This window comes from Rhinopithecus bieti, unplaced genomic scaffold, assembly GCF_001698545.2.
Source record: "Rhinopithecus bieti isolate Rb0 unplaced genomic scaffold, ASM169854v2 scaffold_24306, whole genome shotgun sequence".
Classification (NCBI taxonomy): domain Eukaryota; kingdom Metazoa; phylum Chordata; class Mammalia; order Primates; family Cercopithecidae; genus Rhinopithecus; species Rhinopithecus bieti.
The window spans coordinates 1,357,705-1,377,784 of NW_016811898.1; the positions used below are offsets into that span (position 1 = coordinate 1,357,705).

The window sequence follows — 20,080 nt, forward strand, 5'->3', positions numbered from 1 at the left end:
GATCGGGCCATTGCCCTCCAGCCTGGGCAACAAGAGCAAAACTCCATCTCAAAAAAAAAAAAAGGTAATATACAAACACTTGTTGACAAATAAATTTATATTTATTATTATTATTTTTTTTGAAATGGAGTCTCTCTCTGTCCCCCAGGCTGGAGTGCAGTGGTGCGACCTCAGTTCACTGCAACCTCCGCCTCCCTGGTTCAAGCACTTCTCCTGCCGCAATCTCCTGAGTAGCTGGGATTATAGGCGTGCGCCACCACACCCAGCTAATTTTGTATTTTTAGTAGAGACAGGGTTTCTCTCTATTGGTCAGATTGGTCTCGAACTCCCGACCTCTTGTGAGCTGCCTGCCTCAGCCTCCCAAAGTGCTGAGATTACAGGTGTGAGCCACCACACCCGGCCTGATTTTGTTTTTAATGATGACAACCACTCTATATGGCAGAGTGAGACATCTGATAGACTTACGTTACAATTGCTGAAGAAAGTAAGTGACAACTAATCAGACATTTTTCATTTGATCCCTGAGTGGAGTTCCTTGAATGCTGCATCCTTTAGTAGCCACACACCCAGTGCTTCTTACCTCCCTGTCTATCAAAATAACACACCTAGTCATTGCTGTCTTTTGAGGTGTTGTGGAGGTTCTTATAACCTGAAAAGTTGTTCTTTTCATCTCACACCCTTGTTTATATTCTTGAGGCTTGGCAAGTCAACCAGCACTGGGTTTTTAAAGTGTCATTAAGTATATGATTTGACCATAGAGCAAGGGTGGAGATTTTATCTACTCCAAAGTATTTCAAATGAGTGAGTCCAGATTGTTTAGTGAGCCTCTTTTACTTCTCTAATAATAATGCCCTCTTATTTGAATAAAGCAGTTATTCAAAGGCTCTTTTGGATACTAGACTTAAAAGAATCTGCTGAAATCTAAGGAGCTATTCCTGAGAAAAATGCACATAAATAATTTTGCATATAAACTCAGACTATTTGTGGATCTGCTTCAGAATGTCTGGTACAGAGGTTTACCCTTCTAAGTGTTACTGTACACACTTTGAATAGTTGAAGCCTTAGTAGGTTTTTAAAATTTTGTTATATGGCAAATTTCTTTTCACTAGTATTTGTTATAGTGGAATATATTCCTGTGTTCCTCCTTACTGATTTAACCTTTAAAAATATTTTTCTGGGGCCAGGCGCAGTGACTCACACCTGTAATTCCAGCACTTTGGGAGGCTGAGGCGGGTGGATCACGAGATCAGGAGTTTGAGACTAGCCTGGCCAACATGGAGAAACCCCATCATACAAAACTTAGCCGGGCATGGTGGCGCACGTCTGTAATCCCAGCTACTGGGGAGGCTGAGGCAGGAGAATCACTTGAACCTGGGAGGCAGAGGTTGCAGTGAGTTGAGATCATACCATTGCACTCTAGCTTGCACGTCTGTAATCCCAGTTACTGGGGAGGCTGAGGCAGGAGAATCACTTGAACCCGGGAGGCGGAGGTTGCAGTGAGTCGAGATCACACCATTGCACTCTAGCTTGGTCAATCGAGCAAGACTCCGCCTCAAACAAATAAACAAAAAAAATTAAAAAAATTTTTTTTCTGTTTCTAAAGCAGCATTCAGAAGTGAAACTACTGGTTTGTAATAGTTTTTAAATATTTGCTATCTTTAGGATTGTTTGATTTATTAAGTACCTACTTAGTAGTTGAAAACACTGTCAGATACATTACATAATTTTCATTCACTATAGTAATTATATGGTATAAATACAGTTGTCCCTTGGTATCCTCAGGGGATTGGTTCCAGGACTCTTGTGTATACCCAAATTCATACACACTCAAGTCCCAAAGTCTGCCCTGTGCAACTAGCATATATGGAAAGTCAGCTCTCCATATTCACAGGTTTCACATCTCAGTATTTCTTTATTTCTCACAAGCTTTTTCCTCTTTAAGGAGCAGGCAGACCTGGGTAAATGCTGTATTTTTTATCGCTTTGGTATAAGTGGATCTGTGCAGTTCAAAGCTGTTTCCTTCAAGGGTCAACTGTAGTAGTATTCCTGTCTTATAAATAAAGACACTGGAGGCTGAGAGGTTAAGTAAGCTGGCTAAGATAATACTCATAGCTAATAGGTCAAGATTGGAACCTAGATTGTCCCCTCCCACAGTCTGTGGTCTTTTCAAAAACTAATTTTCATAAAAAAAATACATCTGTCTTATCATAGCAAAGTTCACCTTTAATAATAAAAAAAGAAAACACAAAATATGTACACACAAACATAACTTTAAAGAAAATTAAGATGAAAGAGAAACTGCCAGGCATGGTGGCTCACACCTGTAATCCCAACACTTTGGGAGGCTGAGGTGGGCGGATCACGAGATCAGCAGTTCGAGACCAGCCTGGTCAACATGCTGAAACCCCATCTCTACTAAAAATACAAAAAGTAGCCTGGTGTGGTGGCTCACGCCTGTAATCCCAGCTACTTGGGAGGCTGAGGCAGGGGAATCATTTGAATCCAGGAGGTGTAGGTTGCAGTGAGCTGAGATCATGCCATTGCACTCCAGCCTGGACGACAAGAGCAAGACTCCGTCCCCCCCCCAAAAAAAATTAAGATGGAAGAGAAACTATACCTAATGTCCTGCTAACTCTGGCAAATCAAACTAGGACTTTTACCACATGTCTTCACAACTCAGTATTAAACAGATACCCTGGTGGTATGAAGGGAGAAAAGCTGCTATGAAAGAAGGAATAGAAAAGTTTAGGGAGATAGCTGATAGGATAAGTGTGTATGTTAGTGTGTGGGACTCAAACTTGACTGATTCCTGGCTTTGGCTCCAAAAGTCTATTAAAAATCCATTTGTTAGAGATAAGTCTTACAGCAAAACCTTATTGGAGAAAAATAGTGGACTCCATGTGACTTCTTCCTTTATTTGGTTACAGGGAGACATGTGACCTTTGTCATTCACCCTGTCACGTTTGTGTTGAGCAGTATGGGTTGTGGAAAAGAGCTCAGAGTGCTTGGAATTAACCTAAACTCCTAGAAAAGGCTAGAAAAGGAACTGAAAATATAGGAGAAAAGACTGAAGAAAAGAGGAAAGGAAATAGAGGGTTGTATTGAACCCTGACTAGCAACTCTTGAGCGAAGAAAGAGGAAAAAGGGGGAAGAGGGGAGCTAAATTATCTCTGAGGCAACTCAGTCTCATGGCTGCCTGAACTAGTCTATACTGTGGGAATAAGGTAGACTCCATCGATTGCTTTGAAGGACCAGTGCACTTCTTGCTCTCTGTTCCTAGTCACAGACAAATTTATCAGCAGTGCAGTTTCTTCTTCTTAAGCTTCATTTAAATAATTATTAGTAGCACTTGGACCTTAGGTTAGGAAATCACTGTTTAATGATTTAAAGATGCACCAGCATGGAAATCCCATTCTTTATATGATTGGGGAAAATTATTAAACTTGAGATTGTTTCACTTTGTAGTAAATGTCTAAAGGCAGATTTTTTTTTTTTTTTTTTTTTTTGGGAGGCGGAGTTTCCCTCTTGTTCCCCAGGCTGGAGTACAATGGTGCCATCTTGGCTCACCCACAACCTCCGCCTCCCAGGTTCAAGCGATTCTCCTGCCTCAGCCTCCTGAGTAGCAGGGATTACAGGCATGTGCCACCACATCCAGCTAATTTTCTATTTTTAGTAGAGACGTGGTTTCTCCATATTGATCAGGCTGGTCTCAAACTCCTGACCTTAGGTGATCCACCCACCTCAGCCTCCCAAAGTGCTGAGCCACTGCGCCCGGCCTAAAGGCAGAGTTTTAAAGGTGGAATATGATGCAAGTCTGCCTTTCTTAGGATGATCTAAGTTACATGTTAATAATGTACTTGGAGATCTAGCATAGAAAGCACTCAGCACTGTAAATCACAACTTAATAATGCTTGCCTTGGTATGCTCTGTTGCTCTGAGCAAATTGTGTGGGCTGTTATCTCCTGAGAAATCCCTGTAAATGGTATTAGTAATACTTTATAAGTAGGTTGGGAGAATATAGTTTTCTAAGGCATTTTGAAATTCTTAGATGAAAGGATCTTTAGGTAGCAAATTGGTGTCAGCCTATTTTCCTTCCTCCGAGCCTGGAGAAAATAGGCACCATAGGGTGGGAAGGGTTGGCTTATCTTCGTAAATAGCTACTGTTGAATTTAAAGTGGATGTGAGCAGCTCCTAAGAATATCGTTCACTGTAAAAGCAGACTTTTTTGGATTTGGGTCTTGGAATTCTTAGCTGTATTTTCACCTAATATTTAAAACAAGTTTAAATACTGGTTTGTAATTGGCCAGATTTGGGAAAGATATGATACTTTAATGATCCTGGGTCTCAACTTACCTATCTTTCATTGTTCCTTTATTTCAGAAGAGGGATAATAACTTTTTCTGAAGAGCAGTCAACTTTTCCTTTCAGTGTATAGGATTACTTCCACGAATCTGTGAACTTAATCTTTGCTGCCAAATAACTTGCAGTAGATGCTGGGACAGTTTTAAATCTATTTTAATTTATACATTTAGTACATAAGTGCATCCATGTAAAAACAGCTATGTTTGGAAGATGTAAAACCCAGCTTTTGTTTTTGAGAAGCCAACAATCTAATAGCGTAGGATCATATATATGTACAACTAACTGTAATGCATGGTGTTTTGAAAAATGCATGTATTTCCCTGAATTACCCCTAGTTAATAAAATAATTGGGGGCAAATGGTAATATAAGGATTTTGGAGTAACTTAATACTACTAGATTTTGGTGTTTATACATTTGCAAAAAACCTTCTGCTAATGCTAAAGAAATATGAACAAGTCTATCTGCATAAAGGATGGTAGGGCTAATTTACTTCCTGGTGCTGTGAAACTGGCAGTTGGACAGGTGCAGTTGTGGATGTCTTTTTTTAAGGTGCACCTGCTGCAGGTTTGAAAAGCTGTTGATGCCCATGGGTTGGTTGTGTGCATGTTCTCTTTAAAAACCAGATGTATTAATTCCCGTTGTTAAGTATACTTTGCTATTTGCTACTGGTGAGACAGATAAGAGGAGTCCTGTGATTAACTGCACTTGAGTTTCCAGTGACCCCATTAAATCCAATGGGTAAATTTTCCAACGCAGATTAGTCACCCAGTTTACAGATTAAGCTTTCATATCCTTAGATTGTTTCTGAAATCTTTATAGCTTTGCTCACCTTTTAGGGTTCAGAGTTCCTACACATTCAGTGTCGGTGGCCTTTAGATGTTGGCAACCTTCCAAGTAAATAGCTCTTTTTGCAGAGATCTCTACCCATCATTCTATTCTTCCACTCCTGGATGGTGGAGAACCAAAGTTCACTTGAGTAATGCGAGCACCCAGTTTCCTGCAGGGGTTAGCACGCATACTGGAGGCTCCCCCGACCCCACAGATCGTCGGGATGGGGTGATGGAGGGGGTTTGGTTTTTAAAGAGGACCTGTGAAAGTAATTAACCCGATTTACATTTGTATAATAAGTCTAAACACCACCTTGCAAAAGAACTGAGAGTTCAGCCTATTTAATGGAGTTTCTGCTTTTCACGGGCCTTGGCCTTACCGGCGGTTACAGTCCAGCCAGATTTAGTTCACAAAAAAACAAAACCCTAGGTCGACCTCACTGCGGTATATGATGGCAGCGATCGTTTTAAAGCGCAGGACCTTTAGTCTCCTCAACAGTTTTGTCTAAAGTTGTCCAAAAGTGTTTTTTTTAAAGTGAGGTGATCCAGTCGGTAAACGCTTTGAAAAAGAATAGCTGTGCCCTGAGCGGGCATAAGTCGCGTTTGGGGTCGGGGCCCATTATTGCGCGTGTTCGGAGAGCGGCGCTTGCCTATGAGCGAGCGCCTCGGGTCGTGGCGCATCCGGGCTGGGGCGGGGCTGTCTTCCCGCAGAGCGTGCTGGGGGCGGGTCGCGCCGGGCCGGGCCGCTGATGCGCATGGGCGGGCGTCCGCGGCCCCAACTGCAGCCAGTTTCCACAAGTTGGGAGGGCCGTTACTTCAGAGATACCAGTAGCCGGCATGTCGGTTGAAAAAGCTTCCCGGAAGGGAGACGAAGAGAAAGGAGAGGAACAGCTCGTGGTCATCCCCAGTACCGAGTACGCGGCGAAGCCGGCGGCGACGGAGGGAGCGCCGATGAAGATGGATGTGGCGGTGAGGGTCACGGGTTGCTCCGACGACCTCAGCTCTGGGGAGGCCGACATAGACCCAAAACTCCTGGAGCTCACCCCTGACGAGGAGAAGTGCCGCAGCATCCGCAGGCAGTACCGGCAGCTCATGTACTGCGTGCGGCAGAACCGGGAGGACATCGTGAACTCGGCGAACAACTCCTTGACCGAGGCTCTGGAGGAAGCCAATGTCTTGTTTGATGGAGTGAGCCGAACCAGAGAAGCAGCCCTCGACGCCCAGTTTCTTGTGATGGCTTCTGACTTGGGTAAAGAAAAGGCAAAGCAGTTAAACTCTGACCNTTTCCCTCTTGTTCCCCAGGCTGGAGTACAATGGTGCCATCTTGGCTCACCCACAACCTCCGCCTCCCAGGTTCAAGCGATTCTCCTGCCTCAGCCTCCTGAGTAGCAGGGATTACAGGCATGTGCCACCACATCCAGCTAATTTTCTATTTTAGTAGAGACGTGGTTTCTCCATATTGATCAGGCTGGTCTCAAACTCCTGACCTTAGGTGATCCACCCACCTCAGCCTCCCAAAGTGCTGAGCCACTGCGCCCGGCCTAAAGGCAGAGTTTTAAAGGTGGAATATGATGCAAGTCTGCCTTTCTTAGGATGATCTAAGTTACATGTTAATAATGTACTTGGAGATCTAGCATAGAAAGCACTCAGCACTGTAAATCACAACTTAATAATGCTTGCCTTGGTATGCTCTGTTGCTCTGAGCAAATTGTGTGGGCTGTTATCTCCTGAGAAATCCCTGTAAATGGTATTAGTAATACTTTATAAGTAGGTTGGGAGAATATAGTTTTCTAAGGCATTTTGAAATTCTTAGATGAAAGGATCTTTAGGTAGCAAATTGGTGTCAGCCTATTTTCCTTCCTCCGAGCCTGGAGAAAATAGGCACCATAGGGTGGGAAGGGTTGGCTTATCTTCGTAAATAGCTACTGTTGAATTTAAAGTGGATGTGAGCAGCTCCTAAGAATATCGTTCACTGTAAAAGCAGACTTTTTTGGATTTGGGTCTTGGAATTCTTAGCTGTATTTTCACCTAATATTTAAAACAAGTTTAAATACTGGTTTGTAATTGGCCAGATTTGGGAAAGATATGATACTTTAATGATCCTGGGTCTCAACTTACCTATCTTTCATTGTTCCTTTATTTCAGAAGAGGGATAATAACTTTTCTGAAGAGCAGTCAACTTTTCCTTTCAGTGTATAGGATTACTTCCACGAATCTGTGAACTTAATCTTTGCTGCCAAATAACTTGCAGTAGATGCTGGGACAGTTTTAAATCTATTTTAATTTATACATTTAGTACATAAGTGCATCCATGTAAAACAGCTATGTTTGGAAGATGTAAAACCCAGCTTTTGTTTTGAGAAGCCAACAATCTAATAGCGTAGGATCATATATATGTACAACTAACTGTAATGCATGGTGTTTTGAAAATGCATGTATTTCCCTGAATTACCCCTAGTTAATAAAATAATTGGGGCAAATGGTAATATAAGGATTTTGGAGTAACTTAATACTACTAGATTTTGGTGTTTATACATTTGCAAAAAACCTTCTGCTAATGCTAAAGAAATATGAACAAGTCTATCTGCATAAAGGATGGTAGGGCTAATTTACTTCCTGGTGCTGTGAAACTGGCAGTTGGACAGGTGCAGTTGTGGATGTCTTTTTTTAAGGTGCACCTGCTGCAGGTTTGAAAAGCTGTTGATGCCCATGGGTTGGTTGTGTGCATGTTCTCTTTAAAACCAGATGTATTAATTCCCGTTGTTAAGTATACTTTGCTATTTGCTACTGGTGAGACAGATAAGAGGAGTCCTGTGATTAACTGCACTTGAGTTTCCAGTGACCCCATTAAATCCAATGGGTAAATTTTCCAACGCAGATTAGTCACCCAGTTTACAGATTAAGCTTTCATATCCTTAGATTGTTTCTGAAATCTTTATAGCTTTGCTCACCTTTTAGGGTTCAGAGTTCCTACACATTCAGTGTCGGTGGCCTTTAGATGTTGGCAACCTTCCAAGTAAATAGCTCTTTTGCAGAGATCTCTACCCATCATTCTATTCTTCCACTCCTGGATGGTGGAGAACCAAAGTTCACTTGAGTAATGCGAGCACCCAGTTTCCTGCAGGGGTTAGCACGCATACTGGAGGCTCCCCGACCCCACAGATCGTCGGGATGGGGTGATGGAGGGGTTTGGTTTTAAAGAGGACCTGTGAAAGTAATTAACCCGATTTACATTTGTATAATAAGTCTAAACACCACCTTGCAAAAGAACTGAGAGTTCAGCCTATTTAATGGAGTTTCTGCTTTTCACGGGCCTTGGCCTTACCGGCGGTTACAGTCCAGCCAGATTTAGTTCACAAAAAAACAAAACCCTAGGTCGACCTCACTGCGGTATATGATGGCAGCGATCGTTTTAAAGCGCAGGACCTTTAGTCTCCTCAACAGTTTTGTCTAAAGTTGTCCAAAAGTGTTTTTTTTAAAGTGAGGTGATCCAGTCGGTAAACGCTTTGAAAAGAATAGCTGTGCCCTGAGCGGGCATAAGTCGCGTTTGGGGTCGGGGCCCATTATTGCGCGTGTTCGGAGAGCGGCGCTTGCCTATGAGCGAGCGCCTCGGGTCGTGGCGCATCCGGGCTGGGGCGGGGCTGTCTTCCCGCAGAGCGTGCTGGGGCGGGTCGCGCCGGGCCGGGCCGCTGATGCGCATGGGCGGGCGTCCGCGGCCCCAACTGCAGCCAGTTTCCACAAGTTGGGAGGGCCGTTACTTCAGAGATACCAGTAGCCGGCATGTCGGTTGAAAAGCTTCCCGGAAGGGAGACGAAGAGAAAGGAGAGGAACAGCTCGTGGTCATCCCCAGTACCGAGTACGCGGCGAAGCCGGCGGCGACGGAGGGAGCGCCGATGAAGATGGATGTGGCGGTGAGGGTCACGGGTTGCTCCGACGACCTCAGCTCTGGGGAGGCCGACATAGACCCAAAACTCCTGGAGCTCACCCCTGACGAGGAGAAGTGCCGCAGCATCCGCAGGCAGTACCGGCAGCTCATGTACTGCGTGCGGCAGAACCGGGAGGACATCGTGAACTCGGCGAACAACTCCTTGACCGAGGCTCTGGAGGAAGCCAATGTCTTGTTTGATGGAGTGAGCCGAACCAGAGAAGCAGCCCTCGACGCCCAGTTTCTTGTGATGGCTTCTGACTTGGGTAAAGAAAAGGCAAAGCAGTTAAACTCTGACCTGAACTTCTTTAATCAGTTAGCATTTTGTGACTTTCTGTTTCTGTTCGGGGGTCTGAATTGGATGGAAGGCGAGCCTGACGACTTGAGTGAGTGTGATAACATAGCTCTTTCCTTCTGGAAGGCGATGGAAAAGGAAGCAACATCCTGGATGGTAAAAGCTGAGACATTCCATTTTGTTTTTGGTTCATTCAAACTAGAACCTTGTGCACCAAAGCCCCGACTTGAACACCAGAAAAAAGTTCGCAAGATGGAAGAAAATGGGAATATGCCTGCAAAGTTGCGGAAGTTGGACCTGAGTAGTTATCCAGAAGCGACAGAAAAAAACGTAGAAAGGATTTTGGGATTGTTGCAAACCTACTTTCGAAAGTATCCTGATACTCCTGTGTCCTATTTTGAGTTTGTGATTGATCCAAACTCTTTTTCTCGTACTGTGGAGAATATATTTTATGTTTCTTTTATTGTAAGAGATGGTTTTGCAAGAATAAGGCTTGATGAAGACAGGCTGCCAATATTAGAGCCGATGAATGTTAACCAAATGGGTGAGGGAAATGATTCCAGTTGCCATGGCAGGAAACAGGGAGTCATATCTTTGACTTTACAGGAGTGGAAAAACATTGTGGCAGCTTTTGAAATTTCTGAGGCTATGATTACATACTCCTCATACTAAAGATTTCTTAGTATAGGATCCTTTTTGTGTTTTTTTCTGAAGTTAAATGGAGATTAAAATGTAAACTGAAGCACATATTGTATGTCTTGTAAAGTGAAAACTATCTTCAAGAACATCAGACGTTGTTTTACTGTGCAGCATATTTTTCTTAGTAATTTATAAGGTCATGATCTTCTGTTATTACAAAAAATTCGTTGGCATATTTATGGGAGTGTTTTATTGAATGCCCTTTAAGACTATTAATAAAAACAAGTTTTGGATACCAAATTAAGGGATATTTGATAATTTGCAAAACATAATAATTTACGAAAATCAGTTATGATGCTCTGTGATACATTGCTTTCTCTGTCACAGGGAACCAAGAGAATCCCAGAAAGAGTTCCTAACCAGGTTGGGGAAAGAGTGGGTAAAAAACAAAAGTGGGAGAAAAAGCAAACAAACAACAACAACTTGTCTGTAAGGCAGTTAATATGCAACATTAAGAATAAAAAAGTCATTGCAAAGAAGACAGGATTTATGAGGGAGTATCCATATTCTAAACAGTTTCTGTTATTAGACTCAGCAAAAGTAGTGTCTCTGCTGTAGTAGTTGAGGTGTCAGCTAAGGGCTGAAAGTTGAGTAGAAACACGAAGAAGGAAAAGGCATTCTAGGCAGGAGAATAGCAAGGTCAAATGCATGGAATTGTTAGAAGTTAGGCACGAGAGGACCATTAGATTTATGGAAAAACTTATATTTGATTGTTAGGCTGGGCAACAATTGAATAGCTTCATCTATTAGTATCCTCAGAAGATGTTTTTATCTATTATACGTTGAACACAAAATCTTTCGCTATCCAGTTGTAGTTTTTATCTACTGAATTTCTTTGGCCCCTAGTGTCCGTTTGTGGTCTTGCTGGTAGATAGAATGTCCTTCAGAATCTGCACTGTTTCATCATGTAACAACTTTGAATATTTGTCCCACTTTAATTTTGCATTTCTATCTTTTTTTTTTTTTCCTTGAGACAAGTGTCACTCTTGTTGCCCAGGCTGGGGTGCAGTGGTGCGATCTTGGCCCACTGCAACCTCTGCCTCTGGGGTTCAGGCAATTCTTGTGCCTCAGCCTCCCAAGTAGCCGGGATTACAGGTGCGTGCCATCACACCTAGCAAATATTTGTATTTTTGGTGGGAATGGGGTTTCGCCATGGAAGCCAGTCTGGTCTCAAACGCCTGGCCTCAAGTGATCCACCTGCCTTGGCCTCCCAAAGTGCTGGGATTATAAGTGTGAGCCAAATTTTGCATTTCTTAATAGGGTTTGAAATGCCAGGAAACTGACCCTGCTTGAAACTAAAACATATTAGTTTATCTAGATGTTCTTCACTTAGTGTAAAGCCATAAAGGCTTTTTTCTTTCTGTTGCTTGCAGTTGTTTTAAGAATATAAATTACAGCCTTATTTGGAGATTATTGCCAAAAGTTTGGGTCATTAAGAAAACAACTTGAGAAGGTGCAGCAAGCATGCCTATAAACTTTCTTCCCTTTGATCCTTATAGGAGCTTGATTTTTGGTAGTCGTGGAATTTTGCCATTAAACAATAATTTGGCAAAGGTTTAGGCGTCTGTTATGCGTAGCAGTGGCAAACTTCCCTAGTAAGTCTAGTGGTACAGGAAAGGGAAATCCAAAGACTCAACAAATGATACCAAGACTGAGAGGAAGGATCTTTCATGTATGGGGATGAGGTTCTTCACCAATAATACAGTAGTGGTTTTAGCAAAAATAGAACTTTCTTGTGAAACTTGGCCAATTATTTTCTAAATTAGTTCCTCCTTTCACATGCTAAAGAGCGCTTACCCTTGTTAGTGTCTAGTATCCTTTGATTTATAGTAGCAGTCATGGAAGTATCATTTGATCTCAGTGATCCTCATTTCCAGCATGTCTCTACTAACCAAGTTCCTTGGGTTTTGCAGAGATCTGCTGTTGGAAGAAAAAGTACTCTTAATGACAGCAAACAGATCCCGCCCCAGTACTTTACTGACAATTAGTTGCTCTGTTGAATGCCTCATGTCTTGTACTAGGAGTATTTGACAGTGATGATTTAAAAGCATTAATAGATCATCTAGAGGCTTAGGAGAGGTAATTTTCTGGGTCTTCTCTAAAGTTAATAGCTGTTAAAATATAAAGTTGACCACTACTGTTTCTATTTTTACTGGTTGGCATGACACCAGTAAAATGATGAGGCGTGATGGATTGCCTCATCATTTTTGAAATTTTGAAATTAAAGTGACTGCTTACCTTGAAGCAAAAGGAAATTAAAAATTTATAGAGATTAAGAATCAAACGGCAAATCTGCTTGTTTCTTGCTAATGTAGAGAACTTTATTTAATTTTTTGGAGACAGAGTTTTCACTCGTTGCCCAGGTTGGAATGCAATGGCACAATCTCAGCTTACTGCAACCTCCACCTCCTGGGTTCAAGTCATTCTCCTGCCTCAGTCTCCCACGTAACCGAGATTACAGGCACCCGCCACCACGCCTGGATGATTTTTGTACTTTTAGTAGAGACAGGGTTTCACTGTATTGGCCAGGCTGGTCTCGAACTCGTGACATTGTGATTCGCCTGCTTTGGCCACCCAAAGTGCTGGGATTCCAGGTGTGAGCCACCACGCCCGGCCTAGGGTACTTTAAATTTTGCAGGTTCAGTTAGCTGAAATGTAGGAGAATTTTTTTTTTTTTTTTTTTTTTTTTTTTTTTTTTTTTTTTTTGAGACAGGGTCTTGCTCTGTTCCCCAGAGCACAATCCTGGCTTACTGCAGTCGCCTTGATCTGTCGGACTCAAGTGAGTCTCCTGCCTCAGCCTCCCGAGTAGCTGGGACTACAGCTGCATGCCTCCACACTCAGCTATTTTTTTGTTTCAGAAGAGAGAAGGTCTCATTATGTTGCCCAGGCTGGTCTTGAACTCCCAGACTTAAGCAATCCTCCTGCCTTGGCCTCCCAAAGTGTTGGGAATTACAGGTGTGAGCCACCATGCCCAGCCTAGGACAATATTTTTAAGGAATATTTTAAAAATATTTTGAGAATATTTTTAAATAATAGAACTTTATTGAATGGTAGAACCACTTGCTGGTCAAAGGATCTGGGATCAGATCCTCATTCTATAACATTCTAGTTATGTACTTTGGATAAATTATTTAACCTGTAAACATCAGGTTTTTCATTTGCCAAGTGGGAATAATGCCTCTTAAGTTTACAGTAAGAATCAAAGTAGAAAATGTTTGTGATAAGTACTTTGAGATATGAATTATGGTATGTAGTATAGTTGGAAAAGCAAGAGGTTTGTAATCTCTGAAATTGAACATGGGCTCAATTCTTGGCTCGTGGGCAAGTTTCTTTCTCTCTGAGGGCCTCTATACTATATGAAATGGGAATAAACATCTGACTGGAAGACTTTGAGATAATGTATAAAAAAAACTTTTCTCATTGTAGACTCTCATGTTAGTGCCTCACTCTCTAGTTCAGAGTCAGCAAATTCCATGATGCCACCTCCCTCCGTAGTGATATCTCTGTAATGGTTCATTAACTTTCCTTTGAGTCTCTGACCATTTGTCATGCTTTTTAGACCCTTGTCCTGGAGAATGTATTACCAAGTGATTGGTAATTAATTTATTCCACAACTGTTTGAATACCCATTTTGCCAGTCACTGTTCTAGGCACTGGTTGAAAAATGGTGGATAGAAAACTGCCCACCTCTCATGATTTCATATTTTAGTGGGTATATTAGTTTCCTTTTGCTGCTCTAACAAATTACCAAATATTTAGTGGTTTTAAATAACACTATTTTACAGTTGTGGAAGTTGGATGCTAAAATCCAGTTATCAACAGATCTGGTTCCTTCTGGAAGCTCTGAGGCAGAATCTGTTCCCTTGCCTTTTTCAGCTTCCAAAGCCCACCTGCATTCTCTGGCCCACAATCTGTCACTTCCTCTATTTTATTTTATTTTATTTTTGAGATGGAGTCTCGCCCTGTCACCCAGGCTGGAGTGCAGTAGCACAATCTCAGCTCACTACAAGCTCCGCCTCCTGGGTTCACGCCATTCTCCTGGCTCAGCCTCCTGAGTAGCTGGGATTACAGGCGTCCGCCACCACACCTGGCTAATTTTTTGTATTTTTAGTGGAGACGGAGTTTCACCATGTTGGCCAGGATGGTCTGGATCTCCTGACCTCGTGATCTGCCTGCCTGGGCCTCCCAAAGTGCTGGGATTACAGGTATGAGCCACCGCGCCTGGCCACTTCCTCTATTTTCAAAGCTGGCAATGCAACCTCTTGCTTCTGTCCTCACATCTCCTAGTACTATAATCAAGTCTCCCTCTGCCTCCTTATAACACTTGTGATTATATTGGGCCTAGTGGGATAATCCTGGAAAATCTCTCTCTAGAACCTTAATCACTCTTTACATGTAATATAGTCACTGGTTCTAGACTTTGACATTGGAGAACTATTGTTCACCCTATCGTAGAGAAAGACAACATATTCCTGTTAATGATGATAGCTCTGAAGAAGAGTTGCTTGGATAGAGGTTGAAGTGCTGCCTGAGAAGAAGGGTTAAGGGGAGGCTCTTTGAAGGAGGCATTTGAAATGTAATCTCTTTTTCATAAATCATTTACCAGAATACAGTCATGCACTGTATAAGGTCAATCATGTGTTGCATGTGAGATCAACAATAGATCACGTATGTGGTGGTGGTTCCATTAAGATTAGACTGTCCCCTAGTGAGGTGGTAGTGCTCCCAAAGTCTGGGGCCACAGAGATGAAAGACAGGATACTCACCCTTGCAGAGTTGATGGGATTGTGTGATGGTGGCAGGGGGATCTCAGAGGAGGAACACCCAACTCAAGATGTATTAGTCCATTTTCACACTGCTGATAAAGACATACCCAAGACTGGGCAATTTTCAAAAGAAAGGGGTTTAATGACCCACAGTTCCACATGGCTGGGGAGGCTTCACAATCATGGAGGAAGGAAAGGAGGAGCAAGCCACATCTTAACATGGATGGTGGCAGGCAAAGAGAGAGATTGGGCAGGGAAACTCCCCCTTATAATACCGTCAGATTTCATGAGACTCATTCGCTATCAGGAGAACAGCACAGGGAATACCTGCCCCCATTCAGTTACCTCCCACCAGGTCCCTCCCACAACATGTGGGAACTCAATTTGGGTGGGGACACAGCCAAACTATATCACAAGGGCTGTTAAGTAAAGGCTTCTAATTTAAGCTTGAAGGGCATGAAGGGGTTGGAGTGGAGAAAAGAGGACATCCCAGGTAGTGTAACAATGTCTGTGCTAAGTGCTATGGCTACATGTGTTGTTGGAGTTGTAAGAAAGAAAAGGAGAATATTGGGAACTGAAGAGAGACTTGATGGATAAAATGGGCCTTTTGTGTTGGAATCTCTTAGAGTGTTGGTTAAAGAAGCCGCCAGCCTCCAAGGGAATGCTGTGGAAGGGTAATATGTTTGTACATTGAATAGAAATAATGTAACATCATGCTAGTCTTGTCTATGTGCTGGATCAAGATTTGTTAGGAAGAGGACATTTCAAAATAGTGGAGATTGACGCAGGGAAACTCAGCGGAGGACACCAGTAAAATACATTCCAGCACTTCTTGACTTAGTTCCAGGCAATTTCCCTTCTTCAGGAGGTGGGGAATTAGTAACTTAAAGGGATTAATTCCTACCAGCCACTATGCTAATATGCATTATCTTTCTTAAACTCAGCCATTTGATGAGGTCAGGAACCTGTTAGCTTCGTTAAGGATTAGGTGATTGGTCCAAGTCACCTGGCCTTGTGAGTGGTGGTAGAGCAAGTATTTTAACGCAGGTTATTTCTGCACCACAGCCATCTATAATGGTGGGGGGGAAAAAAGTACAAAGCTGGCAAAGGATAGAAACTAAGCTTGGGGGAAAAGTCAGGATTTTAAAAGACTGCCACAGTTGAATTGCTTTCTGTATTGTTCCCTTTTGTGGGGAGCCTAGAGCAGTGTTTTAGTAGGAGTGGGGCTGGGGAAAGGGATTGGATTACTATGACAGGCAGGTGGAAGAAAAGGAAGACTATCTAATGTGTAAGCCTTGCCAACAAGTGACGAATGCCTGCAGGTCATCTACTCATATTCTGTAGCAGTGGTTCTCAAAGTGTATGAGGCCCTTTTGGCATACTTTAAGGTCAGAATTATTTTCATAATACTAAGATGCTGTTTGTCCCCCCCTTTTTTTGAGATGGAGTCTCGCTCTGTTGCCCAGGCTGGAGTGCAGTGGTGCGATCTTGGCTCACTGTGAGCTCTGCCTCCTGGGTTCATGCCATTCTTCTGCCTCAGCCTCCCGAGTAGCTGGGATTACAGGCGCCCGCCACCATGCCCGGCTAATTTTCTATATTTGTAGTAGAGACGAGGTTTCACCGTGATAGCCAGGATGGTCTCTATCTCCTGACCTCGTGATCCTCCCACCTTGGCCTCCCAAAGTGCTGGGATTACAGGCGTGAGCCACCGCACCCAGCTGCCCTTTTCACTTTAATTCTCTTGCATGTAAACTGTGAAGTTTTCCAGAGGTTATGTGACAGGTGATGTGGCAACAAAGAAGGTTTGTAATTCTCCCCACCCTTGAGAACATACTGTGTAAGCCACCGTGCCCAGCCTGGAGTCTCAATTTTAAAGCTCTGGTTTAAGATTGTAAAGGAGTCCTGAGATGAAAATGTTTGAGAACCTCTGTAGCAGCCACCACAGTCAGCCGACATAATTTCTAGCAATTGTAATTGGAGGAGAATGGGAGCATTTTTCTCCTTTCCTTATTCCATCTCTGTGCTACCTTCTTATGCTGTCTGGGGGAGCTGTCTTCTACCTTCTATCTTATTTTTATTTTAGGTGAGGTACCACTTACATGGAATGGAATGATAGCACTTTCAATTTTAAGTTTGGTTAAAATTTTAAAACATAATGTTTCTTTCTTTTTTTTTTTGAAATGGAGTCTCACTCTGTTGCCCAGGCTAGAGTGCAGTGGCACGGTCTCGGCTCACTGCAACGTCCACCTCTTGGGTTCAAGCAATTCTCCTGGCTCAGCCTCCCAAATAGCTGGGACGACAGGTGCACGCCTCCACGCCCGGCTAATTTTTTTTTGTATTTTAGTAGAGATGGGGTTTCACCGTGTTGCCCAGGCTGGTGGTGAACTCCTGAGCTCAGGCAACCCGCCCGCTTCAGCCTCCCAAAGTGCTGGGATTACAGGCATAAGCCACTGAGCTCAGCCTCATAATGTTTCATTCTAAGGTCAACTGAATGCTTCAATTGCCTGGGTCTTACCAGTTTTACCTACAGTGCTTTGAAATGGTGAGGTTCATTCAGAGCTTTTTTGGTAAAATCTGTGCACTGGTTGATACAATTTGACTATAAGCTTGAACCAGGAGATCCCAGGTTAGATACAGAATTTCAGTAAGGAACAGATTGTAAACATTGGTGGAGGGAATATGTGGCTTTTCAGCATGAGGATACATTTTCTGGTATTTGTTCTAGTAGGTATGTTGGAGGAGGGGAACTCCCAGAACCGTGGTTTTCATTTAGACAGCCAGTTATTGTGTTCTGTCACCATCTTTGCTAAGTTCATGCAGATAAAATGAGGTTGAGATTAAAAGTGATTGTATGTTATTTTTCCAGCAGGACATCTAACTGCATTTGTTAGTTAACTCTTAAACCAGTAAGTCATGCTCTTTGAGACTGAGTAGGGAGTCACACTAGTTCCTTGAAGCTTAATTGATCCTTTGATCGAATGGCTGTTACTACCAAATTGGTTTTCCCCCACAGTGCCTTGTATTGAAGGAGGAGCCTTGGCCATAATGCCAGTTGATGACTACTGGCTGTGTATACCAGCCTCTCATGCTAGACCTTTTGTGCAGACTGTCAGGGTGGTGCAGTCTTGCCCCCACTGTTGCTGGTTTCCAGGTGTTCTCCCTTCAGTCCCTGAGGCACTACGTTTGCCCGCCATGCTGCCAACAGGTAGCCACAGTGCTGTGCTTCCTCCTCCACATTGCTCCACTGCACCCCCTTCCACATCCCAAGAACCTTGTTCTTCCGTTGACCCTAAGCTCTGCCTTTCACCCTCTGCATCTGATGGTAGGCAAGACAGAAATGTGCAGTTTGGGCTGGTAAGTTGGGGGACTCTTTTTGTTATTAAAGTTAAGACTTTTTGTTTATTTTTTTAAATGAGATGGAGTCCAGTGGTGCGATCTTGGCTCACTGTAACCTCTGTCTCCCAGGTTCAAGTGCTTCTCCTGCCTCAGCCTCCAGAGTAGCTGAGATTACAGGTGCCTGCCACCATGCCTGGCTAATTTTTGTTTTTTTAGTAGAGAGAGGGTTTTACCCCATTGGCCAGGCTGATCTCGAACTCCTGACTTCAAGTAATCCTCCCGCCTCGGCCTCCCAAAGTGCTGGTATTACAGGCGTGAGCCATTGCGCCTGGCCTAAGACTTGAGTTTTTGAAAACATTTTATTGTGCTTATTAACAACTTTTCTCAGTCATTATCTCTTGTTAACATAGATTTTTATTTTAATAAGAGATAATATTAAATATGTCGCCAAAATATCATATTAAACCGATTTGAAATATAATTAATGTGTATCAGAATTATATTAGTGGAATGAAAGGATTTTTTAAAAATTAAGAGTCTTAACACCTAAATTATAAATGTCTGTTACTTGCTAAGTATATGGAAACTAAATATTAAATATGGGAGACTTCATGCATATGTAATTAAAGGAATGAACTTTGCAGAGTTGTGCCTATTTAAAATATCCTACAAAAGCAGCAACTTTCACGTTTAACTTTTCATGCAGGTCAGTATCAATTGACAGTTCTGTTCTGATTTTCTAGATGTTATGCCCCAGCCAAACAGTACAGAAAAGTCTTAAATAAATATTTGGCTGATCTTTTAAAATTGTTATATTCAGATTAAGCTATGCCCATATTTACCAAGCCCCTATCTTTAAAACCTAGTTTAAAAATTCTAGGGAAAAAAGGCTGATGGTTAAACCTGATTTAGACCTAAGCTGGTTTACTTATGTAGAGGTACTATACGAACACTTCAAAGTAGTTAGCAATGACAGTGTTTGGGGCTAATAAACTAAGATAAAGCAAGCAGTTCACAACTGTAAGGAAGGTTGAATATTTCCACCTGTATGCTGTAATTGTAAATCAAACAACATCTTCCCTTTGAAAATTCCTTTTGTTTTTCTTTAAGAAAAGGTTTTCTTACAAAGCTTTTTGGACATTGCTGATTTTAAGTTAAATTATTTTCTCTCCTGTTATTTTTCTTCAGGCTTATCAGGAGGGCAGACTTCAAAAGCTACTAAAAATGAACGGCCCTGAGGATCTTCCCGAGTCCTATGACTATGACCTTATCATCATTGGAGGTGGCTCAGGAGGCCTGGCAGCTGCTAAGGCAAGGCTCCTTGTGTTGTGTGTTGTCTGGGTGGTAGTTAGAATATTAACATCCCTGACAGAGTTCTCTCCGCTCTCTGTGGAATTTATTTGATCCACTCTTGTTACATTTTGCACATTAACTTGGGCATGATAAGGGACCACTTTATAAATCATTTTTCCAGATTGAAATATACATTACTTATATAAAAGTACAGGGCCCAGTAGTTTGGAACATGTTTCCACTCACTTTAAAATTTAGTTGATTTCTCAGAGATAATAAGGGTGTTGTGCCTGGTGCAGTGGCTCACGCCTGTAATCCCAGCACTTTGGGAGTCCAAGGCGGGTGGATCACCTGAGGTCAGGAGTTCAAGACCAGCCTGGCCAATGTGGTGAAACCCCATCTCTACTAAAAATACAAAAATTAGCTGGGCGTGGTGGTGGGTGCCTGTAATCCCAGCTACTTGGGAGGCTGAGGCAGGAGAATTGTTTGAACCTGGAGGCAGAGTTTGCAGTGAGCTGAGATCGTACCATTGTACTCCAGCCTGGGCAACAGGAGCAAAACTCTGTCTCAAAAAAA

The 20,080-nt window shown here is 42.6% G+C and overlaps 2 protein-coding genes across 2 annotated transcripts in view; both read left to right on the top strand.

Annotated features, from left to right (window-relative positions):
* TXNRD1 (thioredoxin reductase 1) overlaps positions 1-20,080 on the top strand; it is a 134,619-nt gene that overhangs the window by 81,263 nt on the left and 33,276 nt on the right. The window contains 1 exon segment of the mRNA XM_017895322.1: positions 19,400-19,522. Within this exon segment, the coding sequence (XP_017750811.1) occupies positions 19,400-19,522 (123 nt within the window).
* EID3 (EP300 interacting inhibitor of differentiation 3) lies at positions 8,861-10,349 on the top strand. Its single transcript, XM_017895321.1, has one exon. It carries the CDS (start codon positions 9,084-9,086, stop codon positions 10,080-10,082), a length of 999 nt encoding a protein of 332 aa, XP_017750810.1. The 5' UTR covers positions 8,861-9,083; the 3' UTR covers positions 10,083-10,349.

What these genes read in the sequence shown, in the direction of transcription:
- EID3 (XM_017895321.1), top strand. Translation starts at nt 9,084, where the DNA reads ATGAAGATGGATGTGGCGGTGAGGGTCACGGGTTGCTCCGACGACCTC.